Here is a 14,236-nt window from a genome sequence, read left to right as displayed (position 1 = left end):
ACCCCAGAGGGGAAGTCATCATTAGAGATAAATATTTAAAATATGTGGGGAGGAGAGACTGACGACCCACTAGTCCTATTAACCAAATTCACGTCTAGTGTTGATGTTGGCAAAATGTAAAAATGAAAGTAATTACCAGTCCAATCCTACTGTCAATTTCAATGACTCTTCCTAAGACTGGTATTGAAGGTGATAAAAAATACCACTTCTCTTGATAAAATGCTTGGGATTTGTTTCAAAATAATCCAAAGGGGTAGGAGTGAGGAAATCAGATAACAAGAGTAGCCATGAATTGATGATTACTGCAGCTAAATGATGTGTCTGTGAGGGTTCATTGTACTTCTATCTTTGTATAGGCTTGCAATTTTCCATAATATACCATGAAAACATTATTTTCCTAATACTTAACCTCTCAAAGACAGAATCCAACCTCATTTAAGAACCTTTAAGAGTAGACAGAAGAGGATGTTATTCGCAAATTAGTACAGAGGTATACATTAAAAACAAAATTTGTGCTCCTGATTTCTCTATACAAAAACTAGGGATTAAGGACATACAATCTAAATACGAGAACAATATGGCATATTGTTAAATCAATAGTTCAACTTGCAAAATGTTACAGAGCTAGTAAAATGATCTTTAGGTATCCAATGAGTTAATATGTAAAATGTTTAATTCACTTAGTGAAATAAGCAAAATAGAAACTTAGTATGTTAGTCTAATTATATAAAACATATGTAACATGGACTAGTTAAAAAGGAATACAATCATGAGTTCTGGTGGTAGAACTGTAAGTATGAATGTCTACAAATTTGTTATAATGCTGCTTTATGAGGAAATTTAAAAAACAAAAGACACACGGCCATGCTGCTCCCCAACTGTTGCACACAGAAGCATCTCCAGGGCATGTCTGCAGGGCCGGGACAGGGAGAACACTAGGAAAACTGTCTACTGGGCACCACAGAGACCCCAGTAGCAAGAACCACCACGCTGTTGCTAGCTATATGGTATACAAGCCTCAATACAGAACCAAGCTGTTTTCATAAGCCCATCACTTGCTATTCATTAGCCTTGTCATACACACCATATAAATACTATGCAAGCACTTTTTCAATTCATTAAAAACTCTGCAGGAAAAGCAATAAAATAAAATACAGTCTAGAGAAATAATAGTAAAAGTCAATGGGTATAAGACAAATCAGAAAATTGTAATGCCCATAAACTAAGAAAAAGATGCCCCACCTTTAAGATGGGAGCTGTTAACTTTCTCTTCCTTTTAACATGACATTTCTGCACAACTAGTTTGTTTTGTGTCACTTTGTTTTTAATTTTGAAAAGCATTTTCCATACATGTCCCTAATGAAGCTTGAAATTAACATGGCCTTTTCAATTCCTTCCTCTGGGCGCCAGCATAAAACAGTTTGGATCTGGGAAACATCACAAGGTAGAAGTAGGACAACATTACAGATGACCATTTCTTTTTTAAGCCTTGAAGCACTGTTTACATATCCTCAGAGAATGTGAAAATGTGGTTGGTGCACTGCACCATCTTCCCTGCTTGGACTGGGCCCTAAATGGTCCATATGTCACTGAAATGTGTCCATTATATCCTGGTTTTGGTCAAAGATGTAGGAGGGGGTGTGCAGAGCTGCTCCACCTCCATGGGATCAAAATACTGTCTTAAAGAGATAGAATAGGGAAGGTAGGGAATTGCTTCTATCCAGAAAGGTAAATTCATAAAGCATATATGCTTGTGAGGTAATGTGTATGTCAATTAGCTTGATTTAGCCATTCTAAAATGTATATGTATTTCAAAACACATGCTGTACATAATATATACAATTTGTCAAAAAATTAAAAAATAAAGAATATGCAGATGACCATCTCACAATTCTCCTACACATACCAAACACACACACAAACAAAAATGTTTTCACCACATGCTACTTCCCAGAAAAGGAATAAAAAACCTGGAGTCCAAGAACTTTGTGTTTTAGTGTTGATTCTACTTACTAGCTGACTGAAAAATAAGAGATAATATCTAGGCTCATGGGATTATAGTTAATAGAAATGAAACTGCTCTATACTCTGGAGTACTCTATAATTATTATTACTAGTAAACAATAAAATAAAAGACAAGAAGAGAGATCTGGGAAAGGAAAAGTAAAATGTTTTCTCACAAAGAAACTAGGTAACTATGAATTAGTGTTCATTTAGTTTTCAGGACAGAGGGTTTTTTAACTCCAATCTCTTTGTTATTTTCCATACTTACCATGACAGGAGGCCCAGACTAGGAGGAGAAATCCTCGTCCCTTCTTCAGTGTCTAACAAAGGCTCTTCTTTTCCCTTACGCCAAGATCTTAAAAAGAAAAAGGAGGCAAAATTGGCAATAGTTTTTCCCCTAATTGATCATACCCTAATTAAAGAGACTGTACATATGTAGACCTAAAAACCTAACCAGAGTCAGCCAAGAATAAGTTGAGTATCACCCAGCCAAGTCCCACTCGTCAAATCCAAACTCAATAATTCCTATGTAAAAATTCTTTTGGTCTTAACCTATTTCTGCAAAAAAGTAGCAAAGCCTAACATTCCTAATGTTGACAGTAATGAAACTTGGATGAAAATAATAAAACATCTGTCAAAATCAACATGCAAATGCAAAAACAATATTCTTGTATTTCAGAATGTTTTGTGGTTATCTGTAAACTCAAAATGGATCCCCCATCTGTGGAAACCAAACTGACTTAGTTTGATAAGCAAAATATGAAAAAATTACCTTATTACCCAAATATTCTATGTTCTTCTGAAAACTTACAAACTGTGCTAATAGCTTTACCTGATTTTTTAAGAACAAAAAAGGAGCTATTCTTCTAGTTGGGAAGAATACCCAACTAGAAACCCAAAGATAGGCTAATAAAAAAGTGAATGAGTTGCTGTTTTCTTTTGATTGCTCTCAGGCAAAGCTAATATTTCTGGTTTGCTACACCTCTGTAAACAGAGGATATTTCAGGGAGCTTGGGCTTCAACATTCAACATAAACCCTTTAAGAGCAATGTAAGTGAGGGAACAGAGGATATCAAAGAAGTAGCGGGTCCCAGATCATGTTGAGCCATTGGGGGATTATGAACAGGAGTGTCATGAGACAACTTACTTTAAAGAATCACTCTGGCTGTTGGGTCGGAGGAACAGACAAGGCTGCTGGGGGTGAGGAGTAAAGGAGGAAGCAGGGAGACCAATTAGAAGGCTACTTCAATAATCCAGGCAAGAGACAATGTAGTGTTTAAAAGGTAGTAGTGAGGGAAGTGGGAGGATGTTGCTGGGTTCTGGATATACTTTGAAAATACCACCCATAGGATCTGAGCTGATGAATTAAATATGGGAGAAAAGAAGTTAAGCTTTTTGTCTCAGCAACTGGAAGCAAGGATTTCCCATTTACTGATGAGGGATATCCATAAGAAAAATGGGTTCCCCACCCCACGTAGAGATAGGGGACAAGGAACAAGAAATTAGGAGTTCCATCTGAGACATGGTATGTTTGAGATGCCTATCAGACATCCAAATGAAGATGCCAAGTAAAGTGTAGATAAACCAGCCTACATTGGTTTGTTGCCACAGGCTGCCTGGAGATCAAGAAGGAGGAGGCTAGAGATATTAATATAAATGTGGGAGATATCAGTGTGTGAATGGCATAAAAACCAAACAGGAGAGGTATAAATGGAGAGGCTAACAAGACCAAGCAGGATCTCCCTGCTTCCTCCTTTTAGAGGATAGAATGATGATGAAGAACCAGATGGTTCAGGAATAAATCAAGTCAGAGTCATCATTCTTACCATTCTTCAAATCCAAACCAAAGCTTGGTGATTTCACCTACCTCAAGAACCCAAATTAGTATAAAATTCTCATTTATTCATTTCAATAAATCTTTACTCAATATCTACTATATTCCCGGCACTGTTCTACACATTAGGAAGACAGCTATGAACAAAAAGTCATGGAACCTAATTTTACTGTCTGCCTTCCCCACTAGAAACAAAGAAATATCTAATGTTAGGTAGTGGGTAAGTACTGTGAAGAAAATAAAGCCGGTTTTGGTAATACAGAGTAACAGAGAAGTGCTGTTTTAAGAAGGAAGGTAAGAGTGTGCAAAGGCGGCACTTGTTTGAATTAACTATAACAAAAAGGAGAGGGGCAAAGGCAAATAAATTATTCCTGAAGTTATGAAATTACTAGAAGAACTGGATGTTGTTGTAAAGAAACCTCTGAAAAAAGGAAACATCTACTGAATTTTTTAGTTGTTCTACTGTTATACAAAAAGTATTTGTGTTTTAGGATAAAATTTCTAATGACAGCATCATATACACATTCGTAATGCTGTATCTTCAACTTATATGGAAGTGAATTAGATGTATTTTGCACAACTGTTAGCTCAAAATGTAACTCCAGTGATGAAGATACTAATCTAAAAAACGTAGGTGGAATGTGAAGGTGAAACCCTCATATGTTGCTGGTGGGAATGTAAAATGGTGCAACCTCTGTGGAAAACAGTTTGGCAGTTCCTAAAGTTACACAGAGTCACCATATGTCCCGTCAATTCCATTCCCAAGTATATACCCAAGAGAACCGAAAACATGTCCACATAAAAACCTATACACAGGCCGGGAGCAGTGGCTCACGCCTATAATCCTAGCACTCTGGGAGACCGAGGTGGGAGGATCGTTTGAGCTCAGGAGTTAGAGACCAGCCTGAGCAAGAGCAAGACTCCGTCTCTACTAAAAAGAGAAAGAAATTAGCCAAACAACTAAAAACAGAAAAAATTAGCTGGGCATGGTGGCACATGCCTGCAGTCCCAGCTACCCAGGAGGCTGAGGCAGGAGGATCCCTTGAGCCCAGGAGCTTGAGGTTGCTGTGAGCTAGGCTGACGCTCTGGCACTGTAGCCCAGGCAAGAGAGTAAGACTCTGTCTCAAGGAAAAAAAAAAAAAAAAACCTATACACCAATGTTCATAATAGTAAAACTGGAAACAACTCAAATGTGCATCAATTAATGAATGAACAAAATGTGGTGCATTCTGCATATATAATGTACATGCAATGGATTATTCAACAATAAAAATAAAATATTGATATATGTTATAGCATGGATGAAAACATTATACTAAGTGAAAGGACCTGGGGCACAAAAGGCCATATATTGTATGGCTCCATTTGTATGAAATGTACTTTGTTTCTATGGATTTACCTATTCTGGACATCAGTGGTTGCCAGGGGCTGGGTTAAGAGGGGAATAGGGAATGACTGCTGGTGGGCACTTAGTATCTTTGTGGGGTGATGAAAATGTTCTGGAATTAGGTAATGGTAATGTTTATACAACATTATGACTATACTAAAAACTACTGGGTTATATACTTTAAAAGGTAGATTTTATGTGATGTGAATTATAGCTCAATTTAAAAATCAGTGAAAAGTATGAATATAATCAAATTCTTCATGAAATAATAATCTACTACAGAAAAGTTATGGGATCAACCCAGCGGCAACGAGCATTCTAAGCACCTAGACTATGACCTCTAAAGACTAATTCCCACCTGAAAAGGAGCCAGAGCTCCTAAGAAAAAATAGCCAATTCTAGGTCTAGAACAGAAAATGTACAAGTCGACTCTGGAACATCTTATTTAAATTAGAAAGCAAGAAAACCATCAAAGACTACTGAAGGTATATATCAAAAAGACTTGGAGCCAACTTGAAGATATACTCACTGGCCAAAAATGGAATACTTTGAGCAAAAACAGTTAATTGCAATGGATTGAGTTTTAGTATGTTTAAGTATGAGTTCATGAGTTCATAATGAAACACATTCTCTCTCTCTCTCTTTCTCTCTCTCTCTCCACACACACACACCACCACTGGAAGATGCTAAGAAACCAAACTCTCATTTCTGAAAACTGGTAAGAGGAAAGATTTATCTATCTTGCTTTTCCCTATACAAACTGAACCTGCATAGAATCAAGTGTTATAGTTGATGAGGGAAGTATTCCACCTGATACATGAAGGAAAGAATCAGATCACTATTTACAATTACTAATGAAACATAGGATGCAATAATAACCTAGTCCATGGAAAACTATAGAAAGAAAACCCAATTTCTTAAGCAAATTCCAAAATAAAAGAGATGGAAAAGAAATGTATAGATTAAAAGAGACTTAAGTGACCATGACAACCAACTGCAATATGGAACTTATTTGGATCCTGATTCAAAGTACAAAAATAAGTTGAGACATTTAGGGAAATCTGACCACATGTTAAATACTTTATGATATTGTGGAATTATTAATCTTCTATATAAATGACAATCTTATTGAGGTTATAGGTTTTTGTGTATGGTGATGGTTTTTTAAAAAAAAATTTAGGGTCAGGCATGGTGGCTTATCCCTATAATCCCAGCACTTTGGAAGGCCGAGGCAGGAGGATCACTTAAGGCCAGAGTTTGAGACCAACCTGAGCAACACAGCAAGACCCTGTCTCTACAAGACATAATTAGCCAGATGTGGTGACATGCACCTGTAGTCTCAGGTACTCAGGATGCTGAGGCAGGAGGATTACTGGAGTCCAAGAATTCAGAGTTACAGTGAGCTATAATCACCCACTGCACTCCAGCCTGGGCACAGAGCAAGACTCTAACCAAAAAAAAAAAAAAAAAGTTTAGCTTTCAGATATACCATTGAAACACATACTGATGAAGTGATACACCAAGGAGTAGGCAGAATGAGTAGGAGTACCTATGAAACAAGATGCACCATGAGTTGATAACTTTGGAAGTCCAGTGAGATAAGTAAACGGAAATTAAACTATTTTCTCTACTTTTATATATTTGAAATTTTCACTTTTTTTTTTTTTTTTTTTTTACCACAATGGCAATTCTTCTACCTCAAAAGCCCCAATTATTGGGGAATGAACTTAAAGAGTCACTGATAGGTTTTAAACAGCAGAGTGACATGATTTAAGATAACTCTGGGCTGGGCGTCATGGCTCACACCTGTAAGCCTAGCACTCTGGGAGGCCGAGGCAGGCGGATCGTTTGAGCTCAGGAGTTCGAGACCAGCCTGAGCAAGAGCGAGACCCAGTCTCTACTAAAAATAGAAAGAAATTATATGGACAACTAAAAATATATATAGAAAAAATTAGCCAGGCATGGTGGCGCATGCCTGTAGTCCCAGCTACTCGGGAGACTGAGGCAGGAGGACTGCTTGAGCCCAGGAGTTTGAGGTTGCTATGAGTGAGGCTGATGCCACAACACTCTAGCCTGGGCAACAGAGTGAAACTCTGTCCCTCCCCCCGCCAAAAAAATAAGTTATTAAAAAAAAAAGAACTCTGGCTGCTGTGTGGTAAATGGATTAGAAGAGGGAAAGAATAAGGAAGAGAGAATCAGGAGACAATTCCAGGAAGAGGGTGGTGGCTTGATTTAGAATGCAGGCAACACAGATAAAATTAAAGCACAAGGTATTTTGATAAAATGAAAGTGAAAGGTACTTTGGTGTATAACTAACAGGACTAGATAAAGACTTACATGTGAGGGTGAAGGAAAATTAAAGAATTTATAGTCCAGGAGGGGAGATAAGAAAACAGATAAATACAGTTCAAAGTCGGAGGTGCTGCTTTAAGCATACGAGGAAAGAAAATTGCTAGAGGAATTCCAAATTCATAAAAAAAAAGCCAAGACCATGAGTACCTCTGTAACCAATCTGAATCAAGCACTTGCTAAAGGTTCCTTTTAAAACTAAGAAGAGCATATATGACCAATCCTTAGGAAACATTCATGGTTCATTACAGCACCTGACTTGTAAAACTTGGGCCCCAGAGTGGTAGTTATACTATCAGCACAAAAGGAAGAAATTGAGTCTCTACTGTTGGTCTAATAAGTAGCATAACACTTTGTGATTTTTTTTATTATAATGGTAGTGCATGCTCCTAGTAAGAAATTTTAAAATTACAGGTGTAAAAGATAAACAAGTACCCTTAATACGTTGCTAGGGGGAATATAAAATAGTGCATCATCTTTGGAAAATAAGCCTGGCAGTTCCTCAATTAAACAGAGTTACCATCTGACCCAGCAATTTCACTCTTAGGTATATACCCAAGAGAATGAAAAATGTGTCCATGTAAAAACTTGTACATACATGCTTATAGCAGCATCATTCCAAAACAGCCAAAAGATGGGAAAAATCCAAATGTCCACTAATGAATGACAAAATGTGTTATATCCAAACAATGAAATATTATTTGGCCAGAGAAAGGAATGATGTACTGACTGATACATGCTTTAACACGGATGAAGCTTGAACACATTATGTTAAGTGAAAGAAGCCAGTCATGAAAGAGCGAATATCATATGAGATTACTTATATGAAATGCCCAGAACAGAGTTACAGAGACAGAAGGTAGATTAGTGGTTGTTTAGGGCTGAGGGAGATAGGCGGTAAGAGGGGCTATTAAAGGGTATGGAGTTTCTCCTCTTGAGGTGATAAAAATGTTCTAAAATTGACTGTGGTGATAGCTGTACATCTTCATGAATATACTGAGCCACTGAATTATATACTTTACATGAGTGAAGTATATAGTATGTGAATTATATCTGTTATTTATACATCTGAATTAAACTGCTATTTTTTTAAATAAAAGTTCCCTTCTCACTACTTACTGCCCTTCACCTTCTCACTACTTACTGCCCTTCAGTTCACCTACACATAACTATTTTGTAATTCTGTCCAGATATTTCTCTATGCATATATAGTCACGCGTAGCTTAACAACATATTCTGAAAAACGCATCATTAGGAGATTTCATTGTTGCTTGAACATCACAGGGGTACTTACACAAACCTAGATGGGATAGCCTACTACACACCTTACTCAAAAACTAAAATTTATACTTGCAAACAAGAATAGCACAACCAAGTAACATACTGAACAACATGGACTACAAGGACATAGATTATATAAACTACATAAACTTCCACTACACAGAAAGGAGGAGGAAAGAAACAGTAACCTGAATTAACAAGGTTTTGATAACCAATCTCTGCTAGAACCAATCTATTCTCCTCTTATTCTCAGAAAAACAAAAACCCTAATCAAAAGGAATTTATAGTGAGAAGGCACTGGTATCATCCCAGGACTCAAGGAGTGTTTGTGCGAATTGACAATTCAAATACAAAGATGGTTCTTGCCTTCAAAGCATTCACAATCCTGTGCAGATGACAAATATAACTAATAAGGCAAAGTGTAGTAAGAGATGTAGAAATACGAGTCAAGGAAGGCTTTGAGAAGATTCAGGCTTTTAATAATTGAACCAGCCAGATTTAGAGCTACTGAGATAAAGAGGGAACAGGAATGGTACATGCAACATAATAAGACAAAAAAAAAAAACCTTGAAAACTGCAGGTTCTCAAATATTGGAGAATATTTGAGAGACAGTAAGTAGGTCAGCATGGCAGCAAGAGGTGTACTAGATGCACAGGGAAAACAGGTGATCAGCTGACCTCTAGTAAAGAGCCCTAAATGTCATGCTGAGGAGCTTGATCCCTTTCTTTTTTTTTTCAGACAGAGTCTCACTTTGTTGCCCAGGCTAGAGTGAGTGCCGTGGCTTCAGCCTAGCTCACAGCAACCTCAAACTCCTGGGCTTAAGCGATCCTACTGCCTCAGCCTCCCGGGCACCACTATGCCCGGCTAATTTTTTTTTTATATATATATTTCAGTTGGCCAGATAATTTCTTTCTATTTTTAGTAGAGACGAGGTCTCACTTTTGCTCAGGCTGGTCTCGAACTCCTGACCTTGAGCGATCCACTGCCTCGGCCTCCCAGAGTGCCAGGATTACAGGTGTGAGCCACAGCACCCAGCCCTTGATCCCTTTTCTAGAGGCAATGGTAAGCCAAAGTTTCCTGAATAACGAAATGATTTGGATTTAGAACCTTAAACCAAAGCAGTAACTTCTTTTCAACATAATTAAATTATAACTCCCTAAATTAAACATATGGCAGAAACAAGAGGCAGTTAATAAAGATTTATGTAGTAACAGACACACACAGGCCTATGAAAAGAAGGAGACAGGACAGGGGTTGTTATCTAAAATGACTAGCAACTTGTTTTTCCTCATTAAAATTCACATTTGTACTACAGTAATCCCCCCCTCTTATCCACAGGGGATACACTCCAAGACACCCAGTGGATGCCTGAAACCACAGACAGTATTGAACCCTATATATATTATGTTTTTCCTATATATATATATAGACCTATGATAAAGTTTAATTTATAACTTAGGCACACTAAGAGATTAACAACAACAAAATAGAACAATTAAAACAATATACTGTAATAAAAGTTATCTGAATGGTGTCTCGCTCGCTCTCTCTCAGGGTATCTTAATATTTTTGGACCACAGGTAAACTGAAACCATGGAAGGCAAAACCGAAGGGGGAACTTAATGAACTAACTCTAGTAATAAGAGACCTTGATTTTCATATAGATATGTATCAATTTAAGAAAACTCAAACAAGAATCAAGTTTCAATTTAGAGGAACTGCAGATTGATGAGGACTATTTTAGACAAAAAATTAGTATTGGAACTCATCGCAACTTAAATACAAGTTTTCAGGCACGAAATATTGTTTTATGGCACAATAATATACGGAAGAAGTGACCTGGCCTAAGGTGTATTGAAAACAACAAATTTAGACACATTAAAGTGAACAGAGAAAAACTCATCTAAATAATTATGAACACAGACAAACATACCCCTAAAAATCAATCTGTAAACTAACTTTCCTGCCTCAAGACAGTACAGAGAGCATATGGGAGGGGAAAAAATGAACTTACCAAATGAAGTCTGTCCCAAGAACTTTTTCTACTACAAGGTATCACAAGGAAATCTGAAAAGTAAAACCACTCGTTTTATAATGACAAATATCCTAAGAATCAAGTTAAGCCACTTAGATATCCTCATAAGACTTTTCTCTACAACTTACAATGCCATGACAACAGATTTTTAAATTGTTACACTGTGGACTATTTAGTTAACCACAGATTTTAGAATGTTTAAATGCACAGAATGGATCCAGTTAGAGGCCTCTGCATACCTTCAGAAATTGGAGAACATACAGAACAGAGCTTTCCAGAAACCTACAGATACTCCTGTTTACGAGTTTTTCTCAATCAAGCAGCAGGCATCATTTCTGATGGCTTCACAGGGAAACCTTTGCCACTACAGGAAAGGTACTTTAAAAAATAAGATTACAGCCACTCTAGGCTTGGACTTCAGAGTTTAAGGTGTTTTGTACACATACTTTGGCTTCTACCAAGAGATCTGTCTTTAAGAAAAAAGGTAAGGGGACTATTGTCTAAATACAAAGAATTCTTGTTGTAACTAGGCAACAATTTGAACTTTAGAGATAAAAGACCTAATCGATTTGATTCCTGTGACAATTTCTTTCAATATCGGCAGGCACAATTCATCCATTTGAGCTAATTGTTTAAATAACATGAGGTCATGTAAATGACCAAGACTGTATAGTATATAAAAGCTCTAAAATTAAGGAGTCAGTAAAATATGATACATTATTCCCATAGCCTCCAGAAACTTTAAGAATTATAAAAGGAAAGCTAAATATGCAATAATAAAGAGTTTTAACTATTTTATAAGCAATATTTTATCTCCCAATAACTTTTCATTTAAATTTTATAATTCAGGTCATATTAGCCACACACTATATGAGAAATGAAAGCTATTCATATTTTGCAACTTCAGATACAAACTGTGTTAAGTATCAAGACCAGTCTTGCTGTTAAGTTGCTTAACTAGGTGTAACGGTACAGCAGGGAAGTTGAGGGATTTATAAATCTGTAGGACCTTTTCTTGCTAGAGTATAATTTTACCTGAGTATTTGCATAATGAAATACATATTACAAGTTATTTTCCTTTTAATTTTCCTTTATATTGGAGCAAGGACATTATATTGATTTTTTAAATTAAATTATAGATGTTACTTTAGGATAGTAACAGGGCATTAGAAACATTTCTTAAAAAGAACTGGTGCTAGGTCTCACTGTACTCATCTGTTAAAAAAAGAACCAAATGAAATAGTAAATGTGAGGGCGTATTTTACTTAAAAATTAACACATACAAAAAATGATGATATAGTTCACTGTAACTCAAGAAGTGTCAATGTACTAAAGGGTAAACTGTCCAGTGACATGCATGTGCTCAGAGCGCTGAGGAGTGACGGTCCTGGGAGGCTTAAGGGGAGATGAAGAATTTAAACTGGGTCTTATAGACTGGGTGAGATTTAAATAAAGATAAAGAAGGGAACACGAGTAATTCAAGTGAGGATGACTATACCACAGTAGGAAGAAAACAACATTTCTGAGAAGTAGAAAATCGGAGTATCAAGAGAGTGTTCAGGAAGATAAGGCTAGAAAAGCAGTTAGGATGCAACTGTGGTCCTTGAACAGAAAGCTAAGTAAGGAGTCTAGACTTCATTCAGTGGTATGAAACCAAAAGCTTTATGAGCAGGGGATAACATGAAAGTGGTGGTGCCAAACAACCGAAAGCAGCAAGGATGATGGTTTGGAGAGGGAAAAGTCACTTAAGATGCTCCTGGACTAGTTAATTCAGATATTAATTGCTAAGAGCCCAGTATCTCAAAGATAGTGAAAATGCAGAGGAAGAGACAGAAGTGATTCAAAGGAGGCAAAGCAACTTGTCAAAGAAAACTGCAAAATTTTAAGGCCTGAAACAACTAGAAAAAGGATGATATCATTAAGAAATGAGTCCAAGGACGCTAGCAAGCGATGATATGCTGACTTTAAAGGTGACTTCCCAAGTAGATGAGCGTCTAGTGGGTAATTAAGGGAAGAAATGGGATTAAATTCAAGAGACAGGTCAAGTCTGGGGTTGAGAATGATGGTGGTATATTTAATTCACAGAAATCACTAGATCTACTGTGAGAATCATCTGACGTGTTTTACAAATCATAAATTATTCTGTCAAAAATACGAGGCATCCATTATCATAGCAAGTGTTTGTGTAAAATTTCCACAGGCAATTCCAAGAGAAGGACCAAACAACAAGACAGACTCAACAGAAAGGTTCAGGTAGGTGGGCTTAATGCTGGCAATGACTATTCTTCCCAATGACCACAATCAGACATCTGCTAGGTGGAAACAAGCGTGTCATTGTGAAACATTGCCAACAAAATCAAAAACTGCCCATGCCTCTTAAGACTATTTGTCAGATGAGGGACATGGAGAGGTGAGTCTGAAAGTTCTCTGGTACCACAAGGTACCTTCCCGTGATACCAGTCATGTATATACCTCAGAGAGTAAGAGTAGTAATGTTTGGGTAACCTTGAACAGTTATGTATTTGTACAGGTAGAATGTAACATGATTATGTTAAATCTAAGATTCTCTAAAAGGTCTAATCACAAGGGATGCTTAAACATATTAAGCACTAGTGAACAGAAAAACCCCGGGGGCAGAGGGGCAGAGCAGGGTTCTAAAGTTCCATCTCCAAGGGGGTTAAAAAAAAAAAAAAATCTTTCTGAAGTTACCTGAAATAGGTAAAAATTTTTTATCATCGCATGCTGTACCAAATGGATAGGATTTTATCTATTTTGAGAGAGAACCCTAAAGACAGTAAAAATAAACTTGAATATTAAATACTATAATATTGGATGTCACAGTGCAGCTTCATTGGAGAGGCAGACCTAACAATATACTCTAAGTCTCTTTTTGTAAAATGAGGTAATGACTAAGAGGAAAGGCATGGAGGCTCTGAGAAGACCAAGAAGAAACATATTCCGCACCTACACAGAACAGTCTATGTGAACATGTATGCGCCACCCTAGCACATTAGCTTCAATAAAGACAAAGAAGCACACTAATTTGGACCACTTATGTAATAAAAGAACTCCAACTACAAAAACTAATCAGGCTGAGCCAAATTCATGAGGAAAAACTCAAGCTCACCAGGCCTCCTAAAATGTTGGGAGGTAGAGGGAGACTAAAGCAACACTTCTTTGGCTGGGATACAGTTTAACTTCAAAAGAACAATGGAAAGCTTTTTACATAGCCCTGTCTCACTTTTCAAATGCAGGATAATTAAGAGTTGAAAACTAAGAATGTAACATTGAAGAGTTTTAAAAGAATTTCTTACTTTTCACTTATGTGGAAACAAATGGATTTTC

General features: G+C 37.0%; 1 protein-coding gene across 5 annotated transcripts in view; it reads right to left on the bottom strand.

Moving 5' to 3' along the window:
- MTMR3 (myotubularin related protein 3) overlaps positions 1–14,236 on the bottom strand; it is a 124,252-nt gene that overhangs the window by 50,321 nt on the left and 59,695 nt on the right. For 4 of the 5 annotated variants that reach the window (XM_045534430.1, XM_045534433.1, XM_045534434.1 and 1 more), the window contains exon 2: positions 2,273–2,359. In XM_045534430.1, the coding sequence (XP_045390386.1) occupies positions 2,273–2,275 (3 nt within the window). In that variant the 5' untranslated portion in view covers positions 2,276–2,359. Of the gene's footprint in view, positions 1–2,272; positions 2,360–6,556; positions 6,578–14,236 lie in introns of those variants that run through there. The other variant, XM_045534431.1, reaches the window with a different exon arrangement.

Source organism: Lemur catta, chromosome 21 (assembly GCF_020740605.2).
Source record: "Lemur catta isolate mLemCat1 chromosome 21, mLemCat1.pri, whole genome shotgun sequence".
Classification (NCBI taxonomy): Eukaryota; Metazoa; Chordata; class Mammalia; order Primates; family Lemuridae; genus Lemur; species Lemur catta.
Note: the sequence above shows the minus strand (reverse complement) of the source record. Positions and strands in the feature narration are given on the sequence as shown.